General features: G+C 37.1%; 1 protein-coding gene across 11 annotated transcripts; it reads right to left on the bottom strand.

Moving 5' to 3' along the window:
• Window positions 1–24: 24 nt before the first annotated feature.
• LOC103706805 (protein trichome birefringence-like 14) lies at window positions 25–15,324 on the bottom strand. 11 transcript variants are annotated; one of them, XM_088714235.2, is made up of 6 exons: window positions 15,124–15,324; window positions 14,371–14,470; window positions 2,599–2,844; window positions 2,274–2,495; window positions 1,607–1,805; window positions 25–1,460 (listed from the first exon to the last, which is right to left on the bottom strand). In XM_088714235.2, exons 3-6 carry the CDS (start codon window positions 2,753–2,755, stop codon window positions 632–634), a joined length of 1,407 nt encoding a protein of 468 aa, XP_088570361.1. In that variant the 5' UTR covers window positions 2,756–2,844; window positions 14,371–14,470; window positions 15,124–15,324; the 3' UTR covers window positions 25–631. The 11 variants fall into 11 exon arrangements, with proteins under 11 accessions (XP_088570361.1, XP_088570368.1, XP_088570362.1 ...); XM_088714242.2 differs by having other exon boundaries at window positions 1,607–1,802; window positions 2,274–2,489; XM_088714236.2 differs by lacking the exon at window positions 14,371–14,470 and adding an exon at window positions 4,917–4,963.
• Window positions 15,325–17,639: the final 2,315 nt, after the last annotated feature.

Here is a 17,639-nt window from a genome sequence, read left to right as displayed (position 1 = left end):
ATGCCATAACCTGTCAACATGATCTAGCAAAATTGAGATGAATAAATTTAGCATTGTCTTGCATGCACTGATCAAAAGAAACAAAAAGGATGCTTCTTAAGACAAGTTGGTAACCCAATAAATTTCATATGTTTACAGAATCTGCAAGGATCTCGCACCAAACTGTTGACAGTGATACAAGCAATCTAGTCCCAATCTCTGATGATAGAGTTAAAATACAGGCTCACAAATAGGCTTTCAATTTGCGAGACCTCATAATTTGAAAAACCTGAACTATACAACTAAAATATACACCACTGCTAGAGTGCCTTCTGCATCATTCTCAGAAACATATTGTGCTTTTCGTTGACGGCAAAAACATTTCCTCCAGGAAAGTTGAGCCAGAAAATACTAACAATTTTAGGAGGCGATTTCAATCAAGAATCTTCTAGTATGAAATGTAAGATAAAAGATAGCGCAGAAGTATAGGTGCTCGGCCTTGAAAAATGTTGCAATACAGTGCTTCTCACAAGATCTTCCTTGGTGCCTTTTTTCGATAGTGTGTTCATTAGGAGTACCCCCCACATAGCAAATATTTTGGGTACCCAGCATAGGAGAGTGGCTGCAATATGCATGCATCACCAAAATGAGCCTACACCTGTGCATAAAGTATTTCATTCCATGTATCAGGTATACCTGGAAGGCACCAATGCAAGCAATCATGCACCCCTGTTGAGGCTTTAATGCTATATTTGGATATATGTCCCTCATCTCTCAGCTGTGACAAAGCAGTAATATCCAAGAGCTTCACCCTCGTTCCCCTTACTGCACCCTCAGCAACGGTATCACTCGAACCATCCTGCAGAACCTCGCTTCCGCCTGCCAACGGGATGGTATTATCACAGCTTCCCCCGGTATTCCAATCTCCATTGACAAAATGCCTTGGAGATATTGTCCTAAAAAAGGCTTTCAATTGACGATGTTGTGGAAGCTGCGCATCAAGCCACTTGATAACACTATAGACAGTAAGATTTCTGGCGTTCCAAATCCGTGCAAGTTTTCTATCGGTGTTGGGTTTTCCACCAACATACATTTCCCATCTGTTTGCTGTAAACTTGCCTCTATTCCAATGGTGCCCGGTGTTAAGTAGTAGAACATCAAACCTATGAAGATACTGCTTTAAAAATATTGCAGGGCGGTCAAGATGCATGGCATAATGAGTAGCCGGATCCTGTTCCTTCAAAGGTTCCAACTCGCATAAACTAGCGGACCAGTAGAATAGAATGGTTGTATTGGTGCTTGGAAATCGATATGCCCAACCGTTAGGTCGTATGGCCCCAGGTGCTATAACAAGGCCATATTCCTCTCCAACATCTAACACTTCCGGGCTATAATTACCACCAGTGACCATACACATCAGGGATTGGAACTGCTGCCTTCCCAATGAATCCCCAACCAGAGCAATTGTTTTGTGCTGCATCCTGGAAATCAAACACCAAATTTTAATAGCATAAAATTCTGTCGCAAAACAATGCATACAATATGCTCGACGGCTACCAAATAATCCATTTAGCTTAATAAAAATTGCAAATGATTTTTATAAAATATACTTATTAGATAAACATACCTTCTCAAGAATTCAGATCCTGTGAACTCTGGCATATTACAACCTTGTGGTTGCCAGCGGAAGCTCTCGTAGGCAAAATCAGGTCGTTGCATCAACCGGCATGCCCACATTTGTGAAAGCCACTGCTTGCAACCAAAACCAGAATATAATGGTCGTCTTTTGTCTGCCACCCACTTTCCCTTTGCATAATTACACTCTACTAAAAAAAAAACAAATCCAGTCTGTAAGGTTCTTGCATGATGCTCACAATTCTGAAGAAACAAACTTCGACAGAAAAAATCATTCTGAGTAACTTGCATGAACCCATAACGCACATGGGCGCCGGGGCGCACACAGATAGGTACTTAAATACTATGTAAAATATACATTCGTACATGCAAATTCAATGTATATATGTATAAATGCATTTCTTTCTGCATATATTATAATTACACATAAACAAGATACTCAGCCCAACTGTGTTAATGAATAAATTGAAACTTGGGGAGTGGATCAATATCAAGAAAATAAAATTGATTAAAAAATCAGAACAGACATAGGCATAGCTTTAACTGATAGTGAAGAATCGGTATACATTCCTAGCAAGCAAATTATCATTATAATTACACATCCAAAAAAAATCAGATACCAACGAAAGAAGGAACAACAAGAACAGAGCAATAATCACCTTTTTTTTCGACAGGCATGTTTTTTGATTCTTTACCCTTATCTTTCTTCTCCGATGAGCTCCTCATCGAGGAACCTGTTTGTGGAAGAACAACAACTTTCCCTCCTTCATCAGGTAATGCATTTACAGGTCTGCGTATGGCTGACAAATCTTCCTTTGCAGATGGCGTCTCAATTTTATTTTCTGAGAGAGATATTGGAGTTCGTGCAGGAACCACTGTTGCTACAAAAGAAGCCCCAACACAAAATTTGGAAGGGGAATGAACACGTGCCAACTAAACCAAAACAAGTTGAAAGGGAGATGGATATGGCATGGAAAGTGATACCTGAAGAAAATATATCAAACTGCTCTGGAGGTGGAAGGAAAGTAGAGAGGTTTGGGGTTTTCTCCCATACCCAAACAACAAGGGTCGTGCAGAGGAGAGCAATAAGACTGAGAGAGAGTTTATTACCTCTCAGTTTATGTAAATTCCCCCCTTTCATCCCTTCAAAGATAATCTAGAAACTAGCCTACTAATATGAGTTTTTTGGTACCTCAACAGTATTGTGCATGGACTGATCCAATTTCCTCTCTGCGAGAGAATGAAATATTATTAATGTAATCTTGAATTATACTACATTAAATTTAGTAAAATGGTGGAACTCCATATGCATAAAATTAATCCAACTGTATCAACAGAAAGCTCGAAAGTAAAGAGAGCAAAAAAGGGGGAATTTCTCTTTACTTTGAGTGTACACTACTCAAAATTCAACTTTACCAACAGCAAGCTTAAAATTATAGAGAGAGAGCAAAATTTCTTTTATACCTACTATATGAGACAAAAAGAGAGTACAATTAGAGTGTGCACGTGAAATTTGAAAGCAGAGTGAGTGCACATTCCTAAGAAGCCACTGAGCAAATAAAATAAGTTTACAAGTCACACAACCCTATGAACGAGGCATCACACCAAGTGGAGCTCAGTAGTAGGCTCTTATAATATGAGAATGGGCTAACAAGGAAAAGAACATGTGTACCACATGTTACCCATGAATTTATAATATATATCAGGACTACAAACACAATCTTAAAATTACCTCAACCACCCACAAACTTCTCACAGTAGATAAAACCAGATTTTTGAGTTAAGATCGATAGGCCAAACATTAAGTATATAAATATCTATCAACAAGGCACAGGGAGAATAAAAGAAGCAGGATAACAGCAAAAAGAAAACAGAATGATCGGATATCAAGGCCAATAAATGAACCTGATTGGTAACACTAAACCACAGCAAATCTGAAAGGACATCAGGATAAGGACATCTTATTAGGAGCACCATTTCATTTCTTTTTTCCTTTTTTCTTCTCCTCTCTTCCATATATTTTGACTAACCTGTGAATCATCTTAAACTGCTTATGCCAGCAGCTCCAGCTTTACCTTTCTCACTCATTTCTACGCCCATCATTCTCTCTCTCTCTGTACATTCTTATTCTTTCAACCTTGTTAAAATAGAACTCCAGTATAGAATTGTTTCATTTCTATGTTACTTTTAATACTGCAGTTCTGAATAGGAACTCAACCCCACCTTTTTCCTACGTAGAGCAGTAGAAAATAGATCAACTGATCATGGCTTAATCAAGGTTTTAAGTCCCAGCAGGACAACAAGCATCCTAGCTGTCCCATCCTGTTCTTATAAGAAAATGGGACTGGGATAGGGTCGGGACTCTGAAACCCGTTCATGCATAGAAAGAAGAACAAAAAGGAAAAAAAAAAAGGAAAGGAAGAAAGATAAAGAAAAAGAAAAGTAAAAGGCAAGAAGAAGAAAAAGGGAGAAGAAAAAGAAATAAAGGAAGAAAAGAAGGAAGAAAGGAAAGAGAAGAGGAAGAAAAAGAAAAGAAAGAAAGAAGCAAAGGAAGGGATAAGAAAAAGAAATAAGAAGAAAAAGAAAAGAAAGAAAGGCAAGGGAAAAGGGAGGAAAGAAGGAAGAAAGGAAGGAAACAAGAAAAGGAAAGAAAGAAAAGAAGGAAAGATAAAAAGGGGAGAGAGACATAGGATACGTATAGGACTCTTGATCAGGACTGTTGTCGGGACGAGGCAGGACAACGGGGTGTCCGTTCCATTAAGAAACCGGGGCACTCCCATCCCAGGAGATTTAAAACCTTAGGCTTAATAGCTCAAATATAAATTATAACCATCAGACATACAAAATGTTTTATTAAAATTTATAAATACAAAAGGCCCCCATGCATGGGAAATCTGATGGCATGACTAGTTCTCCATTGTTGGACTGGATGGATCCCATTTATATCTTCCTAAGTTCCTATATGCACATTTAGAAACAAAGTTTTTGATACCAACCCATGGAACCGATAAGTAAGGGGATTCAATACATCCCCATATAGACATATGATCCATTTGTTGTGCTGACTCCACTAGCATATACTAAGTAATATAAGAGTTGACCGTACCAACCGGTACTGATGAGGTACTACAAAGGGGTCCAGTACCAAGATTGAAAACCTTGTTTATTAGTACAAAAAAGTGAGTTTGCACTATGAAGCATAGTTCTGAAAAGCTTGACCACAATAACTTGCTCTTAAATAACCTATGCATGTTATAACTTGTAAATCACATATTATTTAAAAGAATGACTCTGATACACACCATCACACCTATGATCAGTCTTGAGTTTTTAGGTCTTAACAAGAATCCTACAAAGAACAAGTAGAATTGAATGAGATACTGAAACTAGATGCAGTAAGCTGATAGTAGAAATTTGAAGCTATTAAGAATTTATTGGACATGCAAAGAAATGTAGAGCATTTGGAAGAATAACACAATTAGGAAAACGCGACATCCATAAGGGAATATAGGGCACCAAGAATAGGAAAGAAGCTTCTAATATAAGTAATCCTAAGTCCAACATCTAATAAGACAGACATTGAAAACAGACAGCAAACATAATAACAGGAGTATCACTTTGTTTTTTGAAGAATAACCAGAGTAACGGTCGTATTTGTTATAGTCACTAAATGCTGCAAGCTCAACAGCAAAAACATGGAGCTTCGAAATCACCTCAAGGGTGGAAGCAACATGGAAGGGCTTCTAAGCACAGGCAGTGCTGGCCTGAGCCCTAGGCGATCGAGGCGGTCGCCTAGGGCCTTGGACCATAGGAAGGCCTCCGGCCTCCGCCTCTGGGAGAGCTCCTCCTCCAGCGACCAGCGGACAGTGACCAACGGGCAGCGACCAACGGCCCGGCAACCGGCATCCAGGCCAACGGGCAACGGGGATAGGGCTTACGAGTTACGGCCTACCACTTACGGGAGTAATGGGACAAGACATCTTAGCCATCCCCCGTCCATAGCCCGTCTTCTCCAGCTGCCCAGGCCCCAGCGTAGCCCGTCTTCTCCATCCAACCATCCGCCTGGCACCGCCACCGTCTTCTTACTTCTTAAATCTTAGCCGTAGCCCGTAGTCACCGACACCAGAATCCCAAATAACCAAAGAGGACGGCGTCTTCTTCTTCATCCTTGAGTTCTTCCTTCAGCAGCTCAGCTCTTCTTCGGTTCTTGACTCAAGAGTTCTTCCTTCCCGGCTTTCCGTTCCTCGATAACTCGGTTCTTGACGGCGTCTCTTCTCCAGTTCTCCTTCTCGGCCCTCCGCCCTCTCCAGGTGTCAGGGGACTAGGTGAGTTCTCCTCCAGTTCCGCCCTCCGCCCCTGTTTCAACTTTCAATTTGTCATTCCAGAGTTGAGAGTCCAGACATAGCTTACTGCTTACAAGCCCTAATTCATTATTCTTTCTGATTTTTTAACCCCTTTGTTGATAAATGGATAGTAATAGAGACTATAATTTTAAAGATTGTTGGAAAATTTCGCTAAAACTGGGGAACGGGGGCTTTAATTTTTGGGCAGAATGTGCCGGCTGCCGAGGCCCAGGAACTGTGGTTTGAAATTTTGAATCATTTGATTATGGGGCAACGGGGGCTTTTTTTTCGTTTTTAACTCGAGTAATCGTTGGTGCTTTGTTGTGTTGAATCATTAGTTCCCCCCTTTTACCTCTTTGTCGATAGATAGAATCATAGAAATAGAGGGAAAAGTTGAGAGTATGATAGTTGGGGTTTGATGCTTTCCCTGTTTCTGATAGTTGTGCAGGAGCCAGGAGGAAGAGAGAATAGAAATTATTTTTATATCTGGTACATGTGTCAATGTGGTCTTATACTCTTAAGTCTCTTATTGATGGTTTTTATTGGATGAAGAGACTTTTTTTATAATCAAATTGCAGCTGGTATTATACTGCTAATGCTACTTAAATAAGTAGTAGTTATAAAGGGTAGATAATGATTAATAAAGCATAATTCTACACCAACTTTTTCTATCCAGAGGTGTCTGTTTGTGTTCTTTCCCTAGTCAGATTCTCTTGGGTTTTTATTGGATGTGGATATCTAGGTTAGCTAATTTCTAGCTAATTTCCCCCTTTCAATAGGTGAAAAGTTTAGTACCTTGTTTTTAGTGTTACAATTAATGATGTAAAAACTACAATTAACATTCTTGAACTTAATATCATGATGTACTCTCTGTTACGGAGCTCCATTTTGCACCCATTTCCACTTTACTATTTACATTTCAATGCCATCAAAATTTTTATTGTCGGATTCTTGAGAATAAATTTTTTATGTCTATTCTTCAAAATTGATAATAGCTTTTCATGTCTAGGGTCTCCATTAAAGTTGACAGTAGCTTCGGCACCCCTTCTCGCCATTGAGTTCGGCACCGCTTGTCGGGACTTGAGTTCATCGTTGAGTCCGGCACCGCTTGTTGGGACTTGAGTTCGTCGTCGAGTCCGGCACCGCTTCTATTGACATATTGGGTTTTATCATTTTCAACTCTATTCTATTTTGATTTGTTTGTAGTGATTGTCTTAATTGTTTTGTTTAATAATATTATTTTTAGATTCAAATGTCTAATAGAAAATTTGAATGTGGGTATGAAAAACTCAAAAAGAAAAGAAAAATCGAAAAATTCATTCAATCTCAAAAAGGTGCTTTAGATAGATTTATTGTCACAAATAAACAAAACACTACATCAAGTTCAACTCAGAACGAAATAGAGTTGGAAGATGACATAAAAAGAATGAAACAAAATGAGATTGACAACCAGATTTATAGTAGTATTCAAATATCTACTGAAACAATATATAGTGAAGAACACAATAAGAAATTAGATGAAGATAGGATAAATAAGGATAGTATAGAGTTTAATGAAACTAGTTCTATTTCTATAAATATATATGATCCTAGTCAATGGAAAAATATTGATACAAAGTTGAGAGATGAGAGATCTATTAGTGGAAAGAGGTCCAATTAGAGATTATGGCGAAAAATATGATAGAAGATGGTTAGTGTATTCGAAGGATTTGGATAGGGTATATTATTTTTGTTGTAAATTATTTGATTCAAAGTCTAGCACGAGTCAATTAGTCAATGAAGAAAGTAGGGATTGAAAAAATATAGGTATCAAGCTTAAAAGTCATGAAACAACTAATGAACATATCATTAGCATGAATAGGTGGATTGATATAGAAGTGAGATTGCTAAAAAATAAGACAATTGATAAAAGTCTCCAAGAACAAATAAACCAAGAGAAGGATCATTGGAAAAAAGTTCTATTGAGAATTATTGCTGTCGTAAAAAATCTTGCAAAAAATAATTTAACATTTGAGGAAAGAATGAAAAGATCTATCAAAGCAATAACGGAAATTTTCTAAGTTTTATTGAAATGATTGCAGAATTTGATCCCGTAATGCAAAAACATGTTCGACGCATTCAACATGGTGAAATTCACAATCATTATTTAGGTCATAATATTCAAAATGAATTGATTCAAATATTAGCGTTTGAAATTAAAGCTAGAATAATTAAAAAGATTAAAGAAGCAAAATACTTTTATGTAATACTTGATTGCACTCCTGATGCAAGCCATCAGGAACAAATGATCCTAGTTTTAAGATGTGTAGATACTTCAACAAGTCCAGTAAAAGTAGAAAAATATTTTTTGAAATTTTTAGAAGTAGATGATACCTCTGGAAAGGGCATTTTTAATGAACTTATAAATATAATAGAAAAACATAAACTTGAGGTTAATGATATAAGAGGACAAGGGTATGACAATGGAACTAATATGAACGGAAAACATCAAGGTGTACAAAGAAGATTATTAGATATAAATCCTAGAGCATTTTACACATCATGTGGATGTCATAACTTGAATTTAGTATTATGTAATACTGCTAACTCATGTCCTAAGGTCATATCTTTTTTTGGAGTGATACAACGAATTTATATCTTATTTTCTTCTTCTACAAAACGATGAAAAATTTTACAAGATAATGTATCTACTTTAACTCTTAAATTTTTGTCACAGACATGTTGGAAAAGTCGTATTGAAAATGTCAAAGCAATTAAACATCAAGCTCCTAAAATAAGAGATGCCTTAGTTCAATTAGCGAAAACTAGTGAAAATCCTAAAATAAAGAGTGAAGCCATATGCTTAGCTACATATGAGATTGAAAATTTTGAATTCTTATTAGGCATGAATATTTGGTACGATATATTGTTTGTTGTTAACTCAGTTAGTAAGAATTTACAATCTGAAGATATGCATATTGATGTTGCTATAGATCAATTAAAAGGTCTTCTTTCTTATTTAAAAAGTTATAGAGAAAATGGATTTATGAATGCTTTGAATTCATCTAAAGAAATTGCAAATAAAATGAAAATAGAACCTACATTTCGTGAAAAACGTGTGATCCGTAGAAAAAAATAATTTGATGAAAATACTGATGATGAGACACCAAGATCAGCTGAAGAATCTTTTAGAATTGATTACTTTTTATATATAGTAGATTAAGTTATTTCTTCAATTCAAAGTAGGTTTGAACAATTCACCATATATGAAGATATTTTTAATTTTTTGTTTAATTTTAGAAAATTAAAATCTTTGAATGAAGAAAATTTGAAAAGGTGTTGTCTTAATCTTGAAAACTATTTAAAGCACGGTGAATATTCTGATATTAATGGTCTTAATCTGTTTTCAAAATTAAACGTTTTAAAAGAAATTTTACAAATAGAAACTAGTGCCCCTATTGATACTTTAAGTTTTATTAAAAAAACAGATTCTTTTCCAAATGCATGCATTGCTTACAAGATATTGTTAACAATACCTGTAACAGTTGCTTCTGCTGAAAGAAGTTTTTTAAAATTAAAGTTGATAAAATCTTATTTGCGGTCAACTATGTCACAAGAAAGATTAAATGGATTAGCTATATTATCGATTGAAAATAGTATTTTAATGAATCTTGAGTACAAAAGTTTGATTAGCAATTTTGCATCTCAAAAAGCTAGATGGATTATTTTTAAATAAATTTTTAAAGTATTTTGCACTTATTAAAATTTATTATTATTATTATTATTATTATTATTATTAAAAAAAAAGCCTCTCTTAAAAAGTTCGCCTTAGGCCCCCAAATGCATTGGGCCGCCCCTGAGCACAGGCATAATTATGTGGCAGTTTCCTGCAACCTTACTTGTGGAGGCCTGAGATTTTAGAATAGACAGGCTAGTGAAGGCCATTCAAGGAAGCTGCTCTAGATCAAGGAGAAACAAGTATTGAATATATAAGGACCCAATGAAACTGTGATGGCCCGGTCCGCTTGACCAGCTTGACCTGAGCTTGGCCTAGCCCAAGCTCACATCAAAAAAAAAAAAGTAAAACAGAGGGAGTCTTCTTCTCCGTCCGACTCCCGGTGGGAGTCGACTTTCGAGAGCCAAGGGAGGTTTGCCTCCTCTATATAACCACATCCCCACCCCCCTTAGCCCTTCACCTCAAGCTCTATCCTTTCTTTCCCTCTCCTTCCTTTTTTCATTGAGTTCACGGTTGCCTATCACTGTGCTCGCTAGAAATCAGGGTCGTCGACGCCTCTGGAGTCGAGATAACACTATCATCTTCTTATCCTTTCTTTGTTCTTGCCACGTCTTGGAATCGGGCTGAAAATTGCTCGAAGAAAAGGATCCCTTGTTTTGCTATGTTCCGCCTTCTCCTTTTTCCGACCACCGCCTCCACCGGTGTTCGTCATCGAGGCTTTCGGCTGTTATGCCTGACCAGATGTTGGAGCTCCAGCCGCCGGCAAGTCGACTGGTGCTTGGTATTGATTGGATTATAGACCCCCTGCTCAGCCGTGTTTTTTTTTGGTTGAATTCAACCAGTCGGCCGCCGCCATAGGCCGCTCTCTGCTAGCAGCCACCGCTGCATGCTACTACCTCGCCGGACCACAACATGACAGTCATCAACCTGCCTCCCTTCCCCCTCTATTTTGCTAAGAAAGAAGAAGATAAGAAGAAGAGAAGGGTCTCTTCCTCTCTCTTATATTCTCTCTCTTCTTTCTCTCTCATCTACATGTTTCTCTCTCTAAACAGAACTCATGGATCCTAAGGGTCCCATCTACCTATTCTACAGACCCGAGTTGACCCTTGGAAAGAGTCCCTAAACTGCTCCGGTGCCCGAGCCGCTTGCTAGACCGATCCCCCCAACCATATTAAGTATCCTTGAAACCTACTAATGATGAACCCTGTCGAATGACCTTGATCCTGATCGAGTCCATACCCTATGACTCCTTGATTGAGTTGCTTAGACCTGACTTGTCCGAAGCCGCTGAACACTGTCATCCGACCAACTATCTCCTTTTCTTATTATTTTAATTCAATTAAAATCACCGAATAGAAATTAAAATCTCGCTTTTAATATTTTTAAATAGATTTAGCAGATTTGCCTAGTGATGTTTGACAGTCCAAGGCAGTCGAGGTAAGTAGATCTTACACTTCTTATTATTTTTTTCAAATTATCATGTTTTTCGTGCATATGATAGTGCCAACAAAGATGTTATGTTTTCTTAAAATTATGGATCAACATATGTATTATAAAAATCATGTTTTATAAAAAATAGTTCATGAATATTTTAATGAAAATAGCTTTATTATGAAATATGAATCTGATCATGCCATTTAGTATTTTTCATCTATTTATGTATATCTTTTAAGAAAAAGATATAAGTTTTCTAAAAACTCTCAGATAGCTATGTATGATCCCTAGAATTGAAAAAGTTGACATCCGGAGCTAGCATCCATACGAACACAGGCCCCGCCAATGAATATAAAATTGGCATACAAAATAAGAATCTTTGTCGATTACGAACAGAGGCCTTGTCATGGGTATAAAGTAAACGTAGTACAAATATCTGTGAGCAATATTTTGAACTATGATATGGCTAGATATTTATTTGCAAAATAAACTTGAAAACATATTTATAAAATATAAATTATTTATGCATACATGATTAGCTTTATGACTATTTTAATATGTTGTACTATGAAATGCTTTATTTTGTAATATTTTTTTTTCTTAGATGATGCATTAACATGAAAAAACTTATGCTTGATCCGATAAGATAAAATAGGATTTTACTTACTAAGTTGTGTCACTTATATATTTCTATTTTTATTTTTCTCTCTCCAGACGAATAGGGTTGAGAGAAACGAAGGATGGTCCAGGCTTGGAGGTCGCACTAGCAAGCTTGGCGATTTTGTAGAAGAATTTTAGTATTTTAATTGACTATGAAATTTGTAGTTAATAATTTTTTGAATATTGAGGATTATGGGTTTGGTATTTAAGTTTAGATTTAGATGCTCTAAACTAATATTGATTTTATTTAATGGTTGATGAAATTGAACTTTTAATTATTATATTTTATTTGTGATGGATTTGGAAGCTAATATGTAATGGTTGGCTTCGTGTTACCGTGAGTTGTACCTCTCGGTAGCATGGTCATGTTATGTCCCAGATTCTGGGGTGTGACATTTTATGGGCCATGTTATGTTCCGGATCAGGGGCATGACAGAAACACCACTCATCCGAATGCACCCTTGATAACAAACATGAAAGTAGAAAACTCAAAATGGGGAAACGATTTTCATGAATTCACACCAAAGTGGCACAAATTTAGGGAAAAGGCTAAATTGGATTTGATAAAGTTGCCAGGCACTAAACATTGGTGCTCCACCAAGTAAGATGAAGCAACTGCTGCTTTCACTAGACCTGGCTGCTGAAAACACAAAAAGTGCAGAAGTTTTAAGATGATGATTCAACTCATCAAGCAGACTAAAAGTCACTATGAAGCTTTGCTCACAATGAACACTGCGCTTCATAAAAAGATTGGATAGGTGAGTCTGTATCTGCAGAAAGCCTCAAACAATTTCAATTGTAAGGGAAAAGAGAGCAATCAATCAATATTCCAATTTAGGTTAAAATCTTACAATATTCCTCCTGTTCTTGAACAGGCAGACAGCAAAAAAACCAGAACTTCAAATCAAGCCACCATTTTGGCCATGCAGATTACATCCTTGGATTTGCATAAATAAATAAATAAAAGATGAAGCAAAAGTAGTCACAACCAAGAATGCAACAGTAGTGATTCCCACGAAATTAGACTGAAACACCAGATTAAAAAAAAAAAAAGAAAAAAAAATACTCCAACACAAACAGAACATCTAAAGGTTGAACAAGAAAACATGTCCCTTCATGGGTGAAGATGGAAAAAAGAAGAAAGCTTTCCAGAATTTTAAATATCATGATAGAGTAAGCCTAAACAGCTCAGAAGCATGTTAATAGATGGCATATCCATCAAGGCAACTGAGGATCACTGAGAGGGCCAAAAGAAGAGTGAAAACTCTCCAAAACCCATGATATGGAGAAATTTATTTATTGTATAAATGGAAAGGAAAAAATGGAAGAACCCCCAATAAAAGAAAGGGTGCAGGATGGGAAGACAAGGGATAGAAAGGATTGAATGGAGATGCACAATGCAAACTCAGCAAAACTTGAGATCAGACAAACTAAAATAAATTTCTTATTGAAGCAAAGTGGAACCATAATAGGGGGAAGGCTAAATACATGGTATATAGGGCTGAAAGCAGGTCGGATCATATCCAACCGTATCCGTTTTCGTGTCCGATTCGGATTAAATTCGGATACTGTTTTTTTGGTCCGATCAGATTCGAATATGGATTTGGATAGTTAGTTCAAAATCTTCCGAATACGGAGACGGATACGGATACACATGATTTTTCCGAATTAGGATCCGGATCCGAATATCCGTATAGCAAGAGTAAGTAAAAAGAAAAAGTTTAAGTTAAGTTAAATTAAGAAATCAATTAAGTGATTAACCAAACCTAAACTAAAAAAATCTAGATATCGGATGACCATCACTTTAGTAACCCAAATACGGAATATCTGATTCAAATAAAATTCTTTGAATCATCCCGCATGCCTAAAAGGCTTAAGCCTCTCGTTCATCCATTTCGTCCCTCTTTTCTCTTTGTCGTCTTCAAGCAACCAAGGTTTTAAAGGTCTCGTCCATCTCTTAGTTTCCACCCAGCGATTGCAACCGACTATAGCTGTAAGATGCCTTGGAGGCACCATAGATCCCATCTACTTCGGTGACAAGCAACCTTGAGCAGTATATTCTTTATAAAACTGTTAGTTTATATTATCGATAAATGCTTATTAAAATTATATTTTTTAATTGAATATTTTCTTTATGATCGTGTCTTTATTACTAGTTTTCATCATTGAATTTTGCTCACACTTGATTACCATCTAAAAAAGTATCCAATTTATATCCGTATTCGGATAAGAAAATACGGATATGTTTAATATCCGATTTGTATCCGTATCCATTTACAACAAATATGGATATGCTTAGTATCCGATTTGTATCCGTATCCAATTACAACAAATATGGATATGCTTAACATCCGATTCGTATCCATGTCCATTTAGAACAAATATGAATACTAATTTTGATATCCGTTTAATATCTGTATTTGTACATGTATCCATATTCGTTGAAAACTATGGATACAAATATGAATATATCAATATCCAATCCATATTCGATCTGTTTTCAGCCCTAATGATATAATTGAACTGCATTTATTGTTTAGAATAAGATGGATGCAAAAATTAGCAAATAGGCGAACTAGTAATGGCAAAAGACAGCATGAGTACCAGTAGAGAAGGAAGACAGCAGCCAAAGGATGAGGCATTGGATCAAGCATGGTCACCAGCACAAACGTTACCAATGCTCCCCGATACGGCATCATAACCACTAAACTCACCAAAATTTCTCAGATCCAAAATCAACCAAACAAATTGAAAAGGAAACAAAAAAGTCAAGAAGATTCAAATCCTAATAACCTTAACACAGAATTTTCTAACTGGGTATTTTACCTTAGCACTCCACCAGCAGACCTATAATCAAATCCCTGACAAATACTCATACCAGTCTAAAACCCACACCTTTAATTATATAAGCAAAGCAAATTCCTTGAATACCAACAAGAACAAGCCCAACTCTTTTTTCTTCAGGCAAAAAATGGTAACAGTTGTTACCAAAAAAATCATCCTTCAAATCCTAAAATAGGGGCAGAAAAGAAAGAAATATACACACAGCGCCTGAAATTCAAGCCAAAATTTTAAACAAAGCCTCACTTTTTTCATCAAAAGTAAAAAAGGAATCCAAATGAGTCGCCTCGGAACCAGAACGCAACCTAAAGCCACAACCTTTTCATCTTGGATCACTTATACTGTATCGAAACCGCACCCGCCCAGAACAAATTTCAAGGAAAACACAAGAAAATAAAACCCCAAATGATAACAAATCATCCAAAAATGGGAGTGCAATGACTTCAAAATTACATCTTTAAGATTTTAATCAATCAGGACTTTCGATGGATCAGAACTCTAATCAGACGAACTCACCAGCTGAGGCCCGCCGGAGACGGACAGTGGACGGCGGACGGAGGCGTCGTCGTCGGGACGATTAACGGCGGTCAGCGGGAACAGCACCGACAAACAAGGAGATGGAGGTTGGAAGGAATAATACCGGAAGTTATTGGGGTCGGAGTGACGGAGGAAGAAACGAGGCTGGATCGGACGATGCTTTATTGCATCCGCTCGCATAGGACTTAGGGCGCTGGATTTTGCTTTAGGAGTTGTGCTTGCTAAACGCCACGTGTCGGGGCCCGCTCACGTCCATCGGTTCCGCCCCACAAATTCATCTGGACCGTTCGTACGATCCAACCCCGCAGAGATATTTGTATGCAAATGTAATTGTCCACGAAACAGGGATCCACGTGTCACGCGAAGATGAGGCGCGCGTTTGTCTTGTACTCGAGTGGGGCCCACATAAATAGTTTAGGTGTCCGGTGACCAATGGAGTCGCTTTCGCGTTACGGTGTGTCGGCTTCTGGTACCTGATTCGCTCAGTGGGAGGCGGTAAAATGGCCCGCGGGATCGCGTGGGCAGGTGGAGTGGGAATAAATCGACGAGATCTAATAAAAAATGGCCCGCGGGATCGCGTGGGCAAGCGATCACCAACGAGATCTAGCAAAAATTCCAAGCGTCGCCAGTGTGATGTCCTAATGCTGATCAAATCTAACAGCCGTCAGGGGATCTTTGACCTCTGCTGTTTCATAATAGGTTCCGTGTGAATTGCGACCGTGTGGCATGTTTTTTTTTTTTTTTGGGTAAATAATAGGAGGGGAGAGGGAGGGACCAGCCCACCCGCGTAGCAGCCCTATTACTGGCCCACCTTCCACCAGAAAATGTTCGATACAGATCGCAGGTTTCGCGTGTCTTCTTCGACCTATGGGCTCACCGCCTCATATGTGAGTACATCACTCCAGCACCACCTTGGTACAGAAGGAAGAAAAGCATAACCGCCAACAAACCAGCCGGACGTGGGGCATCCGGTCCCCTAATTTATCGACGCCCGATGCGTTTCGAACTCAGGCAACTGGGTGAAATTATCGCCCCCTTACCACCAGGCTACTACCTTAGTTACAACCATCGGCATGTTTGAGCACCCAACCAGGCCGGCACTACTGGTCATGTCAATGTCGGGTTGCAGCTGGATCTGGTTAGGGCTGGTGGGAAATTAAAATAACACTACCGATGTTCTGAAAATCCGACTGGTGATCGAACTGAAAAAAATATGTGGGTCAAAGACCGACTTATAATAAGTTATAATAAATCCGAATTGAAACATGACACTATCATATTATAATAAATACATTACTTAATAATTATAAATAAATATATAAGTTAACATTTTTATATAATAATAATATGAAATTGAGGAATAATAAGTTATTTTACAAAAATAAATAACCACAAATCTTGTGAACAAACGCATGGAGTTGGACCATCATGAATTTATAAACAACTTCTGAAACAATAGAGAAAACTTTCAAAGATAAAGTAAAACTCTCCTTTGACATTGCATTTATTTTTTATTTTTTATTTTAAAAATAAAATCATAGAATCGAGAAAAATATATATTTGGTACTGTTGTTTTTTTTCTTATTAAGTTATTTTGATTATTTCTAAAAATAAAAACAAGAAAGTTTTGCTTTCACTGTTTTTGAAAATAAGAAAATCATATCTTTTATTGCCACCATTAGCACCATCTTCATCGGCGCCGCCATCACTAATACTATCATTATCACTCCTCTGCCGTCACAATTGCCACGCCACCACTACATTTGTCTTTATCATCGTTATCATTGCCGTCGTCATTTTCACCACCTCAATCACCTACACTACCACTATAGCCCTTACCACACCACCACCAACATCACTGCCCGTCGTCATCATATTATCGATGCCCCCTATCACTACTATCGCAACTGCTAAATTGCTAGTACCTCCTATCGCCACCATCATTACCACCACCACTATTATAGTTTTATTATCTCCGCCACATTATCACCATTTCAGACACCGTCATCAGGGTTATTTTTTTTAAAATTTTTATTTAAAAATACATTTATTTATTAAAATATAAATATAAATGTAAATGTAAATTTTATTTTTTATTTCTGAAAATAAGAAAAATAAAAATGATGCCAAATAGCACCTAGGTCCATCTGGCATCACTTCTATTTCTCTTTTTCTTTTTAAAATAAAATTATGGGACTTGATATAAAAAATATGTTTGATTTGGTACTATTATTTTTATTTCCTATTTGTGATCTTACGAAAGAATAATTTTATTTTTGAGAAAAATTTGTGTACTACTTTGTAAAGATTTAGCCAAACTCTATATGGTGCTCCATAATTTGCTCTACTCACATGTGCAAAGGCATGTAATCATATCTTTTATGATAAAGTATATGATGAGATAGATATGGAGTTGTCTCGGAGTTGTAAAAAACAATTTTTAATTGGTTCGATCTGTAGCATTAAATGCAACAGCCATAGGGGTTGTGGCCTTT

This window comes from Phoenix dactylifera, chromosome 18 (genome assembly GCF_051530095.1).
Source record: "Phoenix dactylifera cultivar Ajwa chromosome 18, Ajwa_hap1_PhDact_Kaust_v1.1, whole genome shotgun sequence".
Lineage (NCBI taxonomy): Eukaryota > Viridiplantae > Streptophyta > Magnoliopsida > Arecales > Arecaceae > Phoenix > Phoenix dactylifera.
The sequence above is the reverse complement of the archived record's forward strand: the minus strand, read 5'-3'. Positions and strand labels throughout refer to the sequence as shown.